This window comes from Taudactylus pleione, unplaced genomic scaffold (genome assembly GCF_031769625.1).
Source record: "Taudactylus pleione unplaced genomic scaffold, aTauple2 ptg000350l, whole genome shotgun sequence".
NCBI lineage: Eukaryota > Metazoa > Chordata > Amphibia > Anura > Myobatrachidae > Taudactylus > Taudactylus pleione.
This window is the reverse complement of record NW_028284751.1, coordinates 354,749-369,703: the sequence shown is the minus strand read 5'-3', so window position 1 is coordinate 369,703 and position 14,955 is coordinate 354,749. Positions and strand designations below refer to the sequence as shown.

At 45.2% G+C, this 14,955-nt stretch overlaps 1 protein-coding gene across 13 annotated transcripts in view; it reads left to right on the top strand.

Moving 5' to 3' along the window:
- The window catches only part of TRIM9 (tripartite motif containing 9), a 122,223-nt gene that overhangs the window by 100,842 nt on the left and 6,426 nt on the right, over nucleotides 1-14,955 (top strand). For 6 of the 13 annotated variants that reach the window (XM_088444154.1, XM_088444153.1, XM_088444150.1 and 3 more), the window contains 4 exons: nucleotides 4,631-4,741; nucleotides 8,970-8,993; nucleotides 13,139-13,442; nucleotides 14,026-14,188. In XM_088444154.1, coding sequence (XP_088300280.1) covers nucleotides 4,631-4,741; nucleotides 8,970-8,993; nucleotides 13,139-13,442; nucleotides 14,026-14,188 — 602 coding nt within the window. The remainder of the gene's footprint in view (nucleotides 1-4,630; nucleotides 4,742-8,969; nucleotides 8,994-13,138; nucleotides 13,443-14,025; nucleotides 14,189-14,955) is intronic. The other 7 variants (XM_088444160.1, XM_088444158.1, XM_088444156.1 and 4 more) reach the window with 3 other exon arrangements.

The window sequence follows — 14,955 nt, the reverse complement described above, 5'->3', positions numbered from 1 at the left end:
GAAGCACCACCAGGCCTAACCAGACCAGAGTGACAGTATGCCCCCACAGAACCACGCACAGCCAACGCTCTTCGCCAGGCACCACCGCCAGAAGCCCCTCGCCATAGCGTCCTCACAGGTATTACCTGTCGACTACCATGCTGCCAAGAGACCCTGGTCGTGACAATATATATATATATATATATTATACACATTGGAGACTATAAGGCAGTGTCTAAAGCAATGGATAAATATCAAGTACTCTATAAGGCAGTGACTAACACTAATGGATACATATCAGTGCCTAATTAAGAGAATAGCTAACACAATGTGTACAGTATGTCAGTGACTCTATAAGGCACATTTATATGTATCTGGGACTCTATAAGGCACCGACTAACACAATGGATATATATCAGTAACTCCATAAGGCTGTGTCTAATGCTGGGTACACACTGACAGATATATTGGCCGACCAATTGATCTGCCAATATATCTGGTGCCCGTCGGCCAGTGTGTACCAGCGATATGTCTGTGAATGACTTCGTTCACAGACATATCGCGTCGGCTCTTCTGCACAGCCGATGGACAGATATATCTGTCCATCGGCAAGTGTGTACAGGCGATCAGTCGATCGCCTGTACACATACAGCCGTGGGGAGGGGGTCGCAGCGGGAGCTGCGGCTGCCTGGAAGATGATGATCGTTCAGTGTATATGAACGACCATCATCTACAGATATATCTTTGCAGTGTGTACCCACCTTAACTGTATATCTATCAGTGACTTACAGTACTGTGCAAAAGTTTTAGGCCGGTGTGGAAAAACTGCTGCAAAGTAATACCCCTTTTACACCAGAGCTAAAACCAGGGTTATTGCAGGGTTAACCCGGTAGCTCCTTGGTGTAAAAGGGAACAGGGTTGGATTCCTGGGTCGAGTGAAGGGTTTAACACAGAAATAACCCGTGAAACCCTGCGGTGTAAACGGGGTGATCCGGGTCACGATGACCTGAAGCGTGCCTCATGCCTACCGTCCAAGCGTCCACTTCCACGCTGGAAGAGCTGGGTTCTCTGCAGAACTGGCTCCAGTGTGAACGGCGCCGACTTGGGAATATCCTGCGTCGGTGCTGGCTAAATTCGGGGTCTAATCCAGTTTGGAACCCTGTTCCAACCTCCATCTCAGACCCGGAATTTAGGTGTAAAAGCGGTATAAGAATGCTTTCAAAAATAGAAGTGTTAATAGTTTATTTTTATCAATTAACAAATGGCAAAGTGAATGAATAGAAAAATCTAAATCAAATCAATATTTGGTGTACCACCCTTTGCCTTCAAAACAGCATCAATTCTTACATTTTTCTAGGTACACTTGCACATTGGAGAGCGGTACAATAATGAGTGTCTGCAGGCAGCAGTGAAGCATGGTGGAGGTTCCTTGCAAGTTTGGGGCTGCGTTTCAGCAAATGGAGTTGGGGATTTTGTCAGGATTAATGGTGTCCTCAATGCTGAGAAATACAGGCAGGTACTTATCCATCATGCAATACCATCAGGGAGGCGTCTGATTGGCTCCAAATTTATTCTATAGCAGGGCAACGACCCCAAACATAGAGCCAATGTCATTAAGAACTATCTTCAGCTGAAGAAGAACAATAAGTCCTGGAAGTGATGATATGGCCCCCACAGAGCCCTGATCTCAACATCATCGAGTCTGTCTGGGATTACATGAAGAGACAGAAGGATATGAGCAACCCTACATCCACAGAAGATCTTTGGCTAGTTCTCCAAGATGTTTGGAACAACCTCCTTGCCGAGTTCCTTCAAAAACTTTGTGCAAGTGTACCTAGAAGAATTGATGCTGTCTTGAAAGCAAAGTGTGGTCACGCCAACTATTGATTTGATTTAGATTTCTCTTCTGTTCATTCACTTTACATTTTGTTAATTGATAAAAATAAACTATTATCACTTCTATTTTTTAAAGCATTCTTACTGTGTAGCATTGTCTCCACACCTGCCTAAAACTTTTGCCAAGTACTGTACTGTACATAATGGATATATTTTGGGGGCTCTCAGGCTGCGGTGCTGTCAGGGGACGTCTTATGTCCTATGACGCCTCCGGCAGTATTAGAATATTTTCTCATCCTCAGGTTACTCAGGATGAGGCAGTGAAGCTGTGTCGGAAGGCACATGCCCTGGCCTCGGCACACCTACAAAACGGGATTGACACGCCCTCATTTTGTAATCCGCTCCCCGTCGTCACCCCCCAAATGGCTGCAGATTGTCATTTACCTGACAGCAGCCGCACTGCGTCCGATGACACAGGACCCGATCTGCACATGCGCAGTTGAACAAACTATGAACGTAAATTATCGGGTTTTGTACATCTCTGTATTAAGCCCTGGTTTTATGGGAGTCCTAATATTTATGAGGTGCGCTGGTACAATGTCGGAGAAACCTGGAAGTGTGTATGCACTACCGACCGTCCTGTCCAATACTTCTGCCGCTGCTCTTGCAGTCACCATCTTTTCAGCAGATGGTTTCAAGAGGTGAGGATCGTAGATCACGTGGTAGATTGCAATAGTGTGTACCCATGAATCTACACTGTTATCTGGGCTTTCAATACCAAGTGTAATTGTAAGAAGAATCGCAGCTCAATTATGATGGTACAAGTGTGTACCTAGCTTTACTGAGGAGATAATACTGTTACACTACAGAGAGATGTAACATAAACTTGTTGAGTTTGCATTTTTATCTGCTTGGCACATTTAAGGTAAAGATAAATTAGATAACGTAACAATACATTAGATAAGATCAATTAGATTTCTTGAATTGAAACCACTGAAATGCAGATTTTCCTTGTATGCAGAAAACATGTATTGCTCTCCTACAAAATAGATGGTAAACAAGTGGGACGGAGTCATATTAATCAGTAATTGTGTCCTGGGTCACCACTGAGGCTATTGCTCTCAGTCTGCTGTACATTTTTTAGGTGCTCAACATTTTACGTCTTTTCTGTAACTAATAAAGTTATTGGATGATGCTTAAATAGTTGTGAAATATGTTCTACAGCATCCGGACAGCGGACACGTAAAGTTTTAATTGTCCTATTGAAAAAGATTCTGCTTAATTACTTATCGGGTTTTCAAGAGTGCTAAAAAATGTGTTATTGTTGGTAGTCTTGGGTTTTGCAGTTTGTTATCTGTGTCTTGTGTGCCAAAGCTTTGTGTTCTAGCATTGCAAGTGCTTCGGTCCAAATCTAGCCCGGTCATAGCCTTTCCCACCCAATATAGATATAGTATATTGTGTGCCTAGATTACTACTCATCAATAATCCTGAGATCCGTCAGAGACGAAGATAAAAAGGGGTCGTAGGACCAGAAACTATTTTATAACTGTAGTCACGTGCTATGAAACATGGGCCACGACCCCTTATTCCAGAAACAGGATACAGTGCGCCTATCACACAGCAGAGGTGGCCATTTTGAACCAGTTCCATCACTGAGGTCATTTGTGTGCTGGTCCAGTATTCGCGTGAGTGCAGCCTATCCCGTCACTGGGAGGACAGGTTGCAGTCTAGTGAAAACTGGTTTACCCCCCCCCCCCCCCCCTCCGAAACGCCCGACCTTTTATACAGGTCATGGAAATCTTGAGGCAATGATGACATCAGAGCTCACCTGTTATAAGTAATGACATCCAAACTGATTATATTGAGAGGTTTATACATATCTTAGAATTTTAACTATCGTCAGTGTGAATCAATAGCAGGCGGTGACACACTCTGTAGCTGTGACGGTAAATAAAAACGCTATTGGTAATACGTATCTGTATGTTGGAGGTGGTCTAGACCCGTTGCTGGTTACGTTTTTATGGTTACAGTCATATATTTGTGCTGTCGATGGCTATGTTATTATGGTGCAGTATTTGTGTTGCAGTGTTTGACAGCTTAAAGGGGAGATTGATAATGGCCCATTGCTGGTCTTGTATTTATTTGTGATGTTCCCGATTGTCATTTTATCTCTTTGGTCCTGATGAAAGATTTTAGTGACGTTCAGTTGATTTACAGTAAGTCAGGTGATGTAACAATGCATTTTGCATTCCCTACTGTGAGTTGAAGCGAACCAGTTATCTACACAAGTAGAGGCAGCCATTTTGTGTCCTGAAGTAATATTTGTGAGAATGCAGCCTGACGTTGCCTTCCCGACATTTCACATATCAGGTCATTGTCCCTCTTCCTCCAAGAGGCTGTGTATCTGTGTCATGCCCATATACACTGCCCATTCCCTGAAATAACCCTTCAATTGCTGTGAGAACCAGAGTCACCTGCCACATACCTCACAACTTCCTGCGAGATGGGACAGATGTGCCAACCACGGGATGGCTGAGATGTCCCCTCACATTGGCACTGTCCTAAAAAAAAAAGTGGGGCAGTTTTGAGGTAAATACGGGTTTATGACATCACTCAAGAAGCGTGAAAACCGTTTTGTAGTGATGTAATTTGCTCCTAGTGGTTTGATAAAGCTGCATGTTCTTAATTATTGGATATGTCTGCAAATGGCTGCCTGCACGGTGTGTAGCTGACAGGATCCCTTTATCAGCAATTTATGATCTGTCTGTATAGTGACGCACACCTACATTTACATGCATGTCTTTGCTTATGCTAGGTTCTTATCCTCGAATGTCAGCATGCCTTGCGGCCCGTTTGCAAATCAACACAATGCCCTCTCCACTCGAATTCCTCCAAAACTCAGAACAGGAAACTTGTGTGTCTCCAGGTAATGGCTCCCCCCCTCACCGCTCATCTCTCCCGGCAGCAATCCACATTTCTCAGTGAACCGTTATGTCAGAACGCTGCAGCATATTAATTGCCAGAAGCACATGTAATCATTTCATTATGTACTGATCTACAATGTGAGCATCGCCGGGTTCCATGTTACAGGCCAGGTGCAACGGTTTGCCCACGGAGGGTCGTGCCGTTGAGGTTTGCACCTCAGTGATGTCACTGGTTCCTAGGCAGCATTCCCAGGACTATTGGTTCAGCCATTCATGAGAACGCCACCTATCCGCTCACTGATAACCAGTGATCACAGAGGCCCGTCACATTTATACTGTAATTACCTGTGATCCAGGAATGTCCCTGAAGGCCGCTCACCTGTCTGCAAAGTGCGGGGATGAATCTTAATCAATATCCGCCCACTTCTGACTGGGCGGGGATGTGATGACAGTTCCATCATCACACGCCTCGCCCTGTCCGATTGATGACACAAATGGCGTGACGAAGCCCTGTCCGTGTCTTTTCGTACCGTCATTTGTAAGGAAAATATCAAAATTAGGTAAGTACAATTTACGAACAGATATCATTATTTAATAATCAGCAATTTTCAGCGTACAGCACTATAAGAAAATGTTTTGGCATCTACACATATATATCAGCCATACAGATTCTGTACCTCAAAAATATATATATTTTTTTGTAAAAACTATTCTGGCCTCTGTCATACACTGTAGGTGGGTACAACATGAAAATTGTCACTTTTGCGTTAGTAATACAAATATATAAATAAATATATACTGTATATATATATATATATATATATATATATATATATATATATATATACATACACACACACACACACATTACAGTAGTCACTCATTTACACCTCCAGTTTTGCTGGTTGGGACAGAATAGTTGTTACAACAAGTGTGGCTTTATAAAGTGTTTGTGTGTTTACATTTAAAGAATATAATATATTTTTTAGCTGTAAAATCTATAATTATATTTTTCATAACAGACAAGAACTTCTGTTACAATTTTTTGTTGGAAAATGGGATTTATATATCACCATTGTATCCTAAAATCAGCAATTATGTTGAACAGAGCAGACATTGATTAATCAGATATTATTCTATATTTTATAGCGGAAATCCAGAAATGTGTTATAGAGCAGTGTGATTCCCAATAATAGCTAGAATGACAGGTGTTAATAGACTGTCTAGCAGCTAGACAGGGCCTGCCAGATTAAAGAACCGAGGGCTGAACCTTGGGGATTATTAAACTTTGGTAATTGGTCTCAGACACAGTATTTGCAGGTTCAGATGCAAATGGAAAGTTTGGATTGAATTTGAGAATCTGACGACCACCTCTGTGGTTTTCCGTTACATAAAATGAATGAATGCATTACACGGATGAGCCTTCGGGCAAAATTTACTAAGCGGCGTGTTCTAAACCCCGGCGGTTTGGCAGCGGTTTAAGGCCAAAACCGCTGAAAAACCGCCGTCAAAACAAATTTTAGAATAGAATAGAATGGGGCTGTCATTTAGAAACCGCCACAAAACGGGCGTTTAAAACCCGACGCTTAGTAAATTTTGCCCTTCATGTTCATTCTGAAATGTACCTTGAAAAAAGGTAACATAGAGTGAAGATTTAGTGGATTAGGTTTCTCCTGTTAATGAAATTTGGCAGGAAAAAAAATCTCAATTAATGAAAGTATCATCAAAATAGGAAAACCAGACTAACCCATTCAAAATAAAAGGTTTTACAGTTGTGGAGAATTAATTGGCAGATTCTAACATTGTTGAGGTTGAAAAATCCTGCAATTCCTGTGTTTTGGTCCCCTTATTACAGGTATTTGGATTAGGGGAGCTTTTCGTGCTCCCCTGAGCAGCACGTTACCTTATGGAAGGTCTGATGGGGATTATGTAAGCTATGTATTCCCCAGCACTTTATAGGTATAGTGTTCCCCCTTTCCCCTCAAATACTGGGGGTCGGGTCTTGGCTCTATGTCAGCTGTTCTGGAGCATGTGATTGGAGGAGCGGGGGTATCTCTCAGTATAAAATTACCTGCAGGTGCCAGGCATACACCAATTTACCTGCATTGAAATTTGTGCCCATACTACAAGGGGATCTCTTTGCTGCTGCCTTGTACAGCACAGGGGAAGGGATCAGCGGTTGCACAGGCACTTCCAGCACATCTTCGAAGGCCCCTGGAATTGTGGGGCCCTTGGCAGCTGCCCTGTATGCCCATACATTTAGAAGGGCCTGTCCAGACTGCTGTATGAGATAATCCCAGGAGATCAGCCATTTCTGATATACTTAAACCACCTTTTCTGGCACCAACAATCATTCCACAGTCAAAGTCACTTAGATCACATTTCTCTACCCCATTCTGGTTCTTGGTCCTGACAACTGAACCTCTTGACCATGTCTGCATGCTTTTATGCTTTGCATTGCTGCCTCATCATTGGCTGACTATTGTATAACAAGCAGCAGCAGTTCCGGTGCTCCTAATAAAATAGACACTGAGGGCCAAATGTAATAGGGTGAGAGTTTAGAAACTGTATCAGTTTAGCAGTAACCTATCACATTGGTCGAGTTTTATCTTCAAAATGGGAAATCATCCGGATGAGAGTTTAAATTGTGACTCTATTACATTGGCCGAGTTTAAAACGTGTGATAGTTTTTTAAGTCTAAAAACCTGCGAGTTTGCCTGTTCTCGCACTCTTTATTACATTGGCCGAGTTTAAAACATGTCAGAGTTTACTGCTAAACTCTCACATTTTCTAAACTCTCCCCCTGTATACACTCTATCGGCATCCCGATCGTAGTGATGCCGGGCGCCGCGAGCGGACAGCCGCGGGGGGGAGGGTTAGGTTTAGGGCTCTCGGGGGGGACTTAGGGTTAGGCACCCCCCCGGGCTGGTTAGGGTTAGGCTAGGGGGAGGGTTAGGCACCCCCTGGGGGGACTTAGGGTTAGGCATCGCCCCGGGGGACTTAGGTTTAGGCAGCGGGGAAGGGGGTGGTTAGGGTTAGGCACTTAGAGGGGGGATTAGGGTTAGGCACTTGGGGAGGAAATTAGGGTTAGGCACCCCTAAGGAGGGTTAGGGTTAGGGGGGTTAGGTTAGTAGATACTCACCTATCCACGATCGGGATTTCCAGCGCTGTCGGGCTTCCGCTGCTCGGAACTCTGCTGATGTCGGGCTGCTGCTGACGGGAATGCGGCCGGCGGTATTTCATACCGATTCCCAGGACAGACACTGCAGGCCATGGGTGGGGACGGCACCCAGCAGGTTGTTTGGTTGTGTCAGCGGGGCACATCCGAATGGGCAGGGCGCATTCTGCCCTTTGGCAGGGTGCGGCGTCCTGCTAATACAGCCTAACGGGAACACTACTATATATATATATACACGAAGCAGAGAATGAACAAATAGCAGCATCACCACTTGCAGTTTGACATTTTCTACCTCTCCTATATCAGAACACATGCTGCACATTGCAGTCGGCTTAGATCCATGCAACATGCATATGAACTGACTCCAATGCTACATTATAAGACGTGGATTCCGTGTGATTAATATCACATGGGCAATCTGGTAACCTCACTTCTCCTGGACAAGTGAGAATGGACCACATGTTTTCCATCTGGTTACCTCTCTCCCCACACTCTTCAGTAAGTATATGAAGCCTTCATGTACGTAAGTCTTGTTTGTGCAGGTGGCGGTGCGGAGTCCCGTTCCTCCTGATAGTATTCAGCCCCTGCAGCCACAGCCGCCATCAGATTAGGTTTTAGCCGGGAGAATCGGCTATGTCAGGCACGTTGCCCTTCCAGCTATGATTTTCTCTGCGGTCCATCTTTACTCGCCTGTCTCTAATGACTTTGATCATGGGCACCCAACCTGTAATATTATGCCATCAGTCTTGTGCCAGTAAATGCTCCCCAGGGAATTTATGCAATCACTACATTAGGAGGCTGTTTGTTATTAATCAGGTAGGGACTGGCATAAAACCTTGTGTGCCAGTTCAGGGTTGTGCCAAGGCAAAGCATTAGCAGTGCTGGTGGGATGGGGGAAATGTGTCCATATCTACCGGTGTATCTTACACGCGGAGCTTACATGCCAGCATTTCCGAGGACAGATGTGACAGACCCGGCTTTCCATGACCGCTGTTATTACGCTAACACTCTCTCTTTCTACCCTGCATGCTTCTCATCGGATATCCTAACAGTTGACATTAAAAAGCTGGTGGCAGGTATGGACTGAGCGGAGGCCTGTGCATGTGAATGAGGGGAGGCCCGAGGCCTGCATGCGGTGTAAATGGCACACTCTATAGTATGCGGTTTCCACTATCACGCTGCGGCACTGATCATAGACCGCTGCAATAATTACAGTCAGGTGCATAAATATTGGGACATTAACAGAATTTTCATATTTTGGCCTCTATTCACCACCACAATGGCTGTGAAATGAAACAAACAAGATGTGATTTACCTGCAGACTTTCAGATTTAATTTGAGGGTAATTACATCCAAATCGGGTGAACGGTGTAGGAATTACAACGGTTTCTATATGTGCCTCCAACTTTTTAAGGGGCCAAAAGTAATGGGACTATCAACTCAAAAGCTATTTCATGGATAGGTGTGGGCTATTTCCTCGTTATTTCATTATCAATTAAGCAGGTAAAAGGTCTGGAGTTGATTCTAGGTGTGACATTTGCATTTGGAATCAGTTGCTGTCGACTCTCAATATGAAATCCAAAGAGCTGTCACTATCAGTGAAGCAAGCCATCATTAGGCTGAAAAATCAAAACAAACCCATCAGAGAGATAGCAAAAACATTAGGTGTGGCCAAGTCAACTGTTTGGAACATTCTTAAAAAGAAAGAACGCACCGGAGAGCTCAGCAACACCAAAAGACCCGGAAGACCACGGAAAACAACTGTGGTGGATGACAGAAGAATTATTTCCCTGGTGAAGAAAAACCCCTTCACAACAGTTGGCCAAATCAAGAACACTCTCCAGGAGGTAGGTGTATATGTGTCAAAGTCAACAATCAAGAGAAGACTTCACAAGAGTGAATATAGAGGGTTCACCACAAGATGTAAACCATTGGTGAGCCACAAAAACAGGAAGACCAGATTAGAGTTTGCCAAACAACATCTAAAAAAGCCATTACAGTTCTGGAACAACATCCTATGGACAGATGAGACAAAGATCAACTTGTACCAGAGTGATGGGAAGAGAAGAGTATGGAGAAGGAAAGGAAGTGCTCATGATCCAAAACATACCACCTCATCAGTGAAGCATGGTGGTGGTAGTGTCATGGCATGGGCATGTATGGCTGCCAATGGAACTTGTTCCCTTGTATTTATTGATGATGTGACTGCTGACAAAAGCAGCAGAATGAATTCTGAAGTGTTTTGGGCAATATTATATGCTCATATTCAGTCAAATGCTTCAGAAATCATTGGTCGGCGCTTCACAGTGCAGATGGACAATGACTCGAAGCATACTGCAAAAGCAACCAAAGAGGTTTTTAAGTCTAAAAAGTGGAATATTATGCAATGGCCAAGTCAATCCCCTGACCTGAATCCGATTGAGCATGCATTTCACTTGATGAAGACAAAACTGAAGGGAAAATGCCCCAAGAACAAGCAGGAACTGAAGACATTTGCAGTAGAGGCCTGACAGAGCATCACCAGGGATGAAACCCAGCGTCTGGTGATGTCTATGCGTTCCAGACTTCAGGCTGTAATTACCTACAAAGGATTTGCAACAAAGTATTAAAAAGTGAAAGTTAGATTTAGGATTGTTTAGTTTGTCCCATTACTTTTGGCCCCTTAAAAAGTGGGAGGCACATATAGAAACCGTTGTAATTCCTACACTGTTCACCTGATTTGGATGTAATTACCCTCAAATTAAATCTGAAAGTCTGCAGTTAAAGCACATCTTGTTTGTTTCATTTCAAAGCCATTGTGGTGGTGAATAGAGGCCAAAATATGAAAATTCTGTCAATGTCCCAATATTTATGCACCTGACTGTATTTGCACTGTTTTTTCGTTATTTTTGCATTTGCATGGAATAATATGTTAACATGTTGTTAGTGATAATTGTGGTTCTGAATATTACTGGAGAAAGGAGTGATTATTAGTAATTGTCCTTGTGGGGTGCATACGGGTGCCTTCCCTTTGTGCTCCGTGTGTGATGGTGGTATGAGCAATGAGACGCCCACTTTTAGGATGCGCGGTCCTTGCATTAGCGACGGAGATTGTAAACACACCAACATGGAGGCAGCATCAGTCACACCATGGACATTTGTGGTTCCCAGACACGCCTGTGACACTCCAATATCAGGCCCATGAAACGGCCCCTTTTTGCGATCACTTTAGGTCACCTCCCAGTCTCCACCCTCATACGCCCAGGGAACGCAAGCCCCTCCCGTACGCAATTGCGATCGCCATTGGACACTTGGGTTCGCACGTACGAGGTAAGGATTTCTCAGATGATTCAAGCATGTGCGCGATAGCGAAAAAAAACGCTCAATTGCGGTAACATCAGCGCTGGGTCAATGTCTGAATCAGGCCGTTACACCCCGCAGAGCAGAGGGGGGATGTGCTGAAGGAGAGACCCCAACTAAATGGACATGAGGGGGGTACATTTTTGAAAAACAAGAGTTGTAAATTTCCATTACAGGTCACTGACCTAAACTCTCCTAAACTTCTATAGCGTGTTGCGGTGCGTGCAGCTTTACACGCTGTGCTTGGACCTCGGCGCGTACGAGCGCCTGACAGACTTGTAGTATTTCTGTAAGTGGTGCAATATGGCTGATGCGATATGACGCACTGGGCCCGATTCAAAGGTGGGCGCAATGCAGATATTTACGCGGTGCAGTGATGATCGCCCTTACTGCGCATGCGTCATGGATGTGTCGCGACCGTCTGTGTGTCCACTTCTGAATCAGACATACTGCGAGGTACGGGAAGTATTGTTTGGGATATGAATCTATTCTTCATTTTTTACTCATTAAGGACGTAGGGTCTCATTCAGACCCGGTCGCAAGCGCTGAGCGCTCGCAACCGGGTCGATGGTTAGGCCCTGCGCACGCGCAGCGGCTGCACTGCGCATGCGCAAGCCTCGGAGCGAGAGAGAAACTCTCTCGCTCCAGAGCTCACTACAAAAGGGTCGGCTGTCGATGTTGATCGACAGCTCGGCCCGTTTTGTAGGCGGGGCGGGGGGGTGGTTTCAAAAACAGAGGCCTACCGTTTTGTGGGCGGCCGCACTGACATTAGCAGTGATGTCAGTGGGGAGCTTCTTGCTCGATCAGAGCAGGAAGCTCCTTGGGGCTTGCGGTTGCCGAGACCCAACCTTGACCATCGCGACCATCACCCTGGTCGGTCGCTAAGCTGTGGGTGGTAACCCACAGCTTAGCTAGCGACCAGGAGGCCGCACTTAAAAATAGAAGCGGCCGCCCTCATTCAGAACGAGCGCTCGCTTCTTGCGAGCGCCTCTGAATGAGGGCCGTAGTTCATTTGAGTCATTCTGGCTACATGGTTGCTGTTATATATAATCAGTCTACATTCCATCAATTCCCTCGGTACGGCGGCTCCACCCACTGCGCAGTGACCATTGCCACAATCTACTGCTAAAGTGTTTATGCGCACATTTCATTAGTTCTCCACCGGACACTGGGCCTGATTCTGCAGTGTATGCAGTTGCGACTACGTACGCCGATCGGCCGATTGTTCAGTACTGTGGGTGTGGTGCAAACGCACAGCGATTTAGCACACAGATAGGAATCCATGGCAGAGTGAGTGACAGGCCATGAGCATTTGGGGGGTGGTGACGGGGGGAGTGTTCAGAAAGAAACGCAGGCGCGCCTGTCCATTTGAACGGCTTTGCGTAAATTAGCCACTGCGACGGCATACGAAGCTTGAGTATTCACTGCGTGCGCCGAGGTTTGCAGTTTCTGCGGTGGGTCAGACCTGCTGTAATTGCGCGTGACGGACCGATGTGCTTCGATGGTACCGATGTATACGCAGGACTGCGAGGTGTTACGGATGTGAGAAAGCAGCTGTGGGCGTCTCTATGCTGGCTGAGCGGTGGCAGGCTTTAGCATATATATGCAGATGCATTGCGTGCGATTACGCAGCTGTGATCGCAATTGCGATCCATACTGAATCAAGTCCACCGTGCACACAAAACCGGTCATCGCATTTATCACCAATCATTTTGAATTGATTGTTCGCTGTTTATCCAGTTGCGGCTGTTTCTTTACACCCTGCATGATCCAGCTTTTTGCTCTCTATCTATACTCTGAGGCATCAGAAAGTGCGGCGGTCTACTCAGTGACTTGCATGAATCTCAACCATGTCTCTGTTTTTATTTCTTTGTGGCGATAGTGGCCTGGTTCGCTTTTGACCCTGGCTCAGCGCACTCGGACATCATCTTCTCCAACGACAACCTGACCATCACGTGTAACAGCTACGACGACAGGGTGGTGTTGGGGAAAGCTGGGTTCTCCAAAGGGGTCCACTATTGGGAGCTTACCATCGACCGATACGACAATCACCCAGACCCTGCCTTCGGAGTGGCCCGCGTTGAGGTGATGAAGGACGTCATGCTGGGTAAAGATGACAAGGCGTGGGCTATGTATGTGGACAACAATCGTAGCTGGTTCATGCACAACAACTCCCACACAAACAGGTACCAACATTAGTTCCTCTTCTCAAGTAATAACTCAGCGGGGAGGGAGGTTGTATGTGAGGAAGCGTCTCCTGCTGTCGATGGTATAAATGTATAGTTAAACAAAAACGATTGCGTGCGTCTTTGCAACTGCGATCCTTGCTGAATCAGGCCCCATGTCAACACTTTTTAAGTAATAAATAATAATTATAGGCCCCCATTACTGGCCCTGGAGTGGGTTGGTTGGTACCCATGGAGGAAAAGCCAAAGGATAAAATGCTGAATGTATTGCAATAGAAAATTGTTTCCGACAGAAGTCTAGGCATTGTCTACTCTCGGTGGAGATCGCCATAATGTGGGTTGAACCAACATTTTGTGACGCTGCAAATGATTATTCTGGTAATGGTCACCTTGTGCCTGAGCAATGTCATTAGTTCCTATTGGAATTAAATATTTGGTCAGGTTCTGCCCCAGTGTGTAGGGAACGTAAGAAACCAGCAAGGTCCATGAAAGGGCGAGAAGCCACCTCTCCGCAGCCAGTAACGTTTTGCTTTGCAAAGTGTTTGTTATACAGTTGGGTATTTTTTGTGCCTTTTTATTGCAGGACTGAAGGAGGCATCACAAAAGGAGCCACTGTTGGGGTCCTCCTAGACTTCACTAGGAGAACGTTGACCTTTTCCATCAATGAGGAGCAGCAGGGTCCCGTGGCGTTTGATTGTATGGAGGGATTCTTGTTTCCCGCTGTGAGTCTCAATAGGAACGTCCAGGTAATGACACCTTTGTCTTTATATATAGTGCGGATTAAACAAGTGAACCTGCTTTATTGGACGTAGAACGATCAGTGTCTGTGTACATCTCTACTTGTAGATCACTAACCACCTTGCCGTGTCCGTGTTCTGGTTATATTGCATGTGTTATATCGCATACCCATTAATACCTAATATCCCAGGCCGGGGGGTGGACACAATGATAAAGATATAGATAAAAAAGAGCTGGCATACCCATTGAGTCCCACACACCTTAAAATATTTGGGCGCCAGCAATATAGTATATAGGCAGATTGCGGTGGACACATCCCTGGAGTCAATCTCTCTGTATGGCACCAAATCCCAGTCCAAAAGCCACTGGGGGACTATCCTGTAAAAACTATGACTCTTGGGGTGTATATATATATATATATATATATATATATATCTTTGTGTAACTCATAACCATAATTAGAAAACCATCGATGAGCCTCACTAGGGACATTATTTTTGTGCACATGTGGGCAACTACCCCACACTTTTGTAGCCTAACCACTAGCCATCTGGGCTGCTTGGTCCTTGGTGTGGCTTCTCCACCCCATACAAGTCAGGCAGTAGTCCCTCTGGTAGTCTGTGGGGGACAAGGACTATAAATAGATGGGATCACCAACAAGACAATGGTGTCACTACAAATTGTACGATCCAGCTGATAAACTAGACCCCCCCCCCAACACGTCCATGAATCTTGTGGACTGCGATGATATTATAAGGACATATGCCAGTGGTGT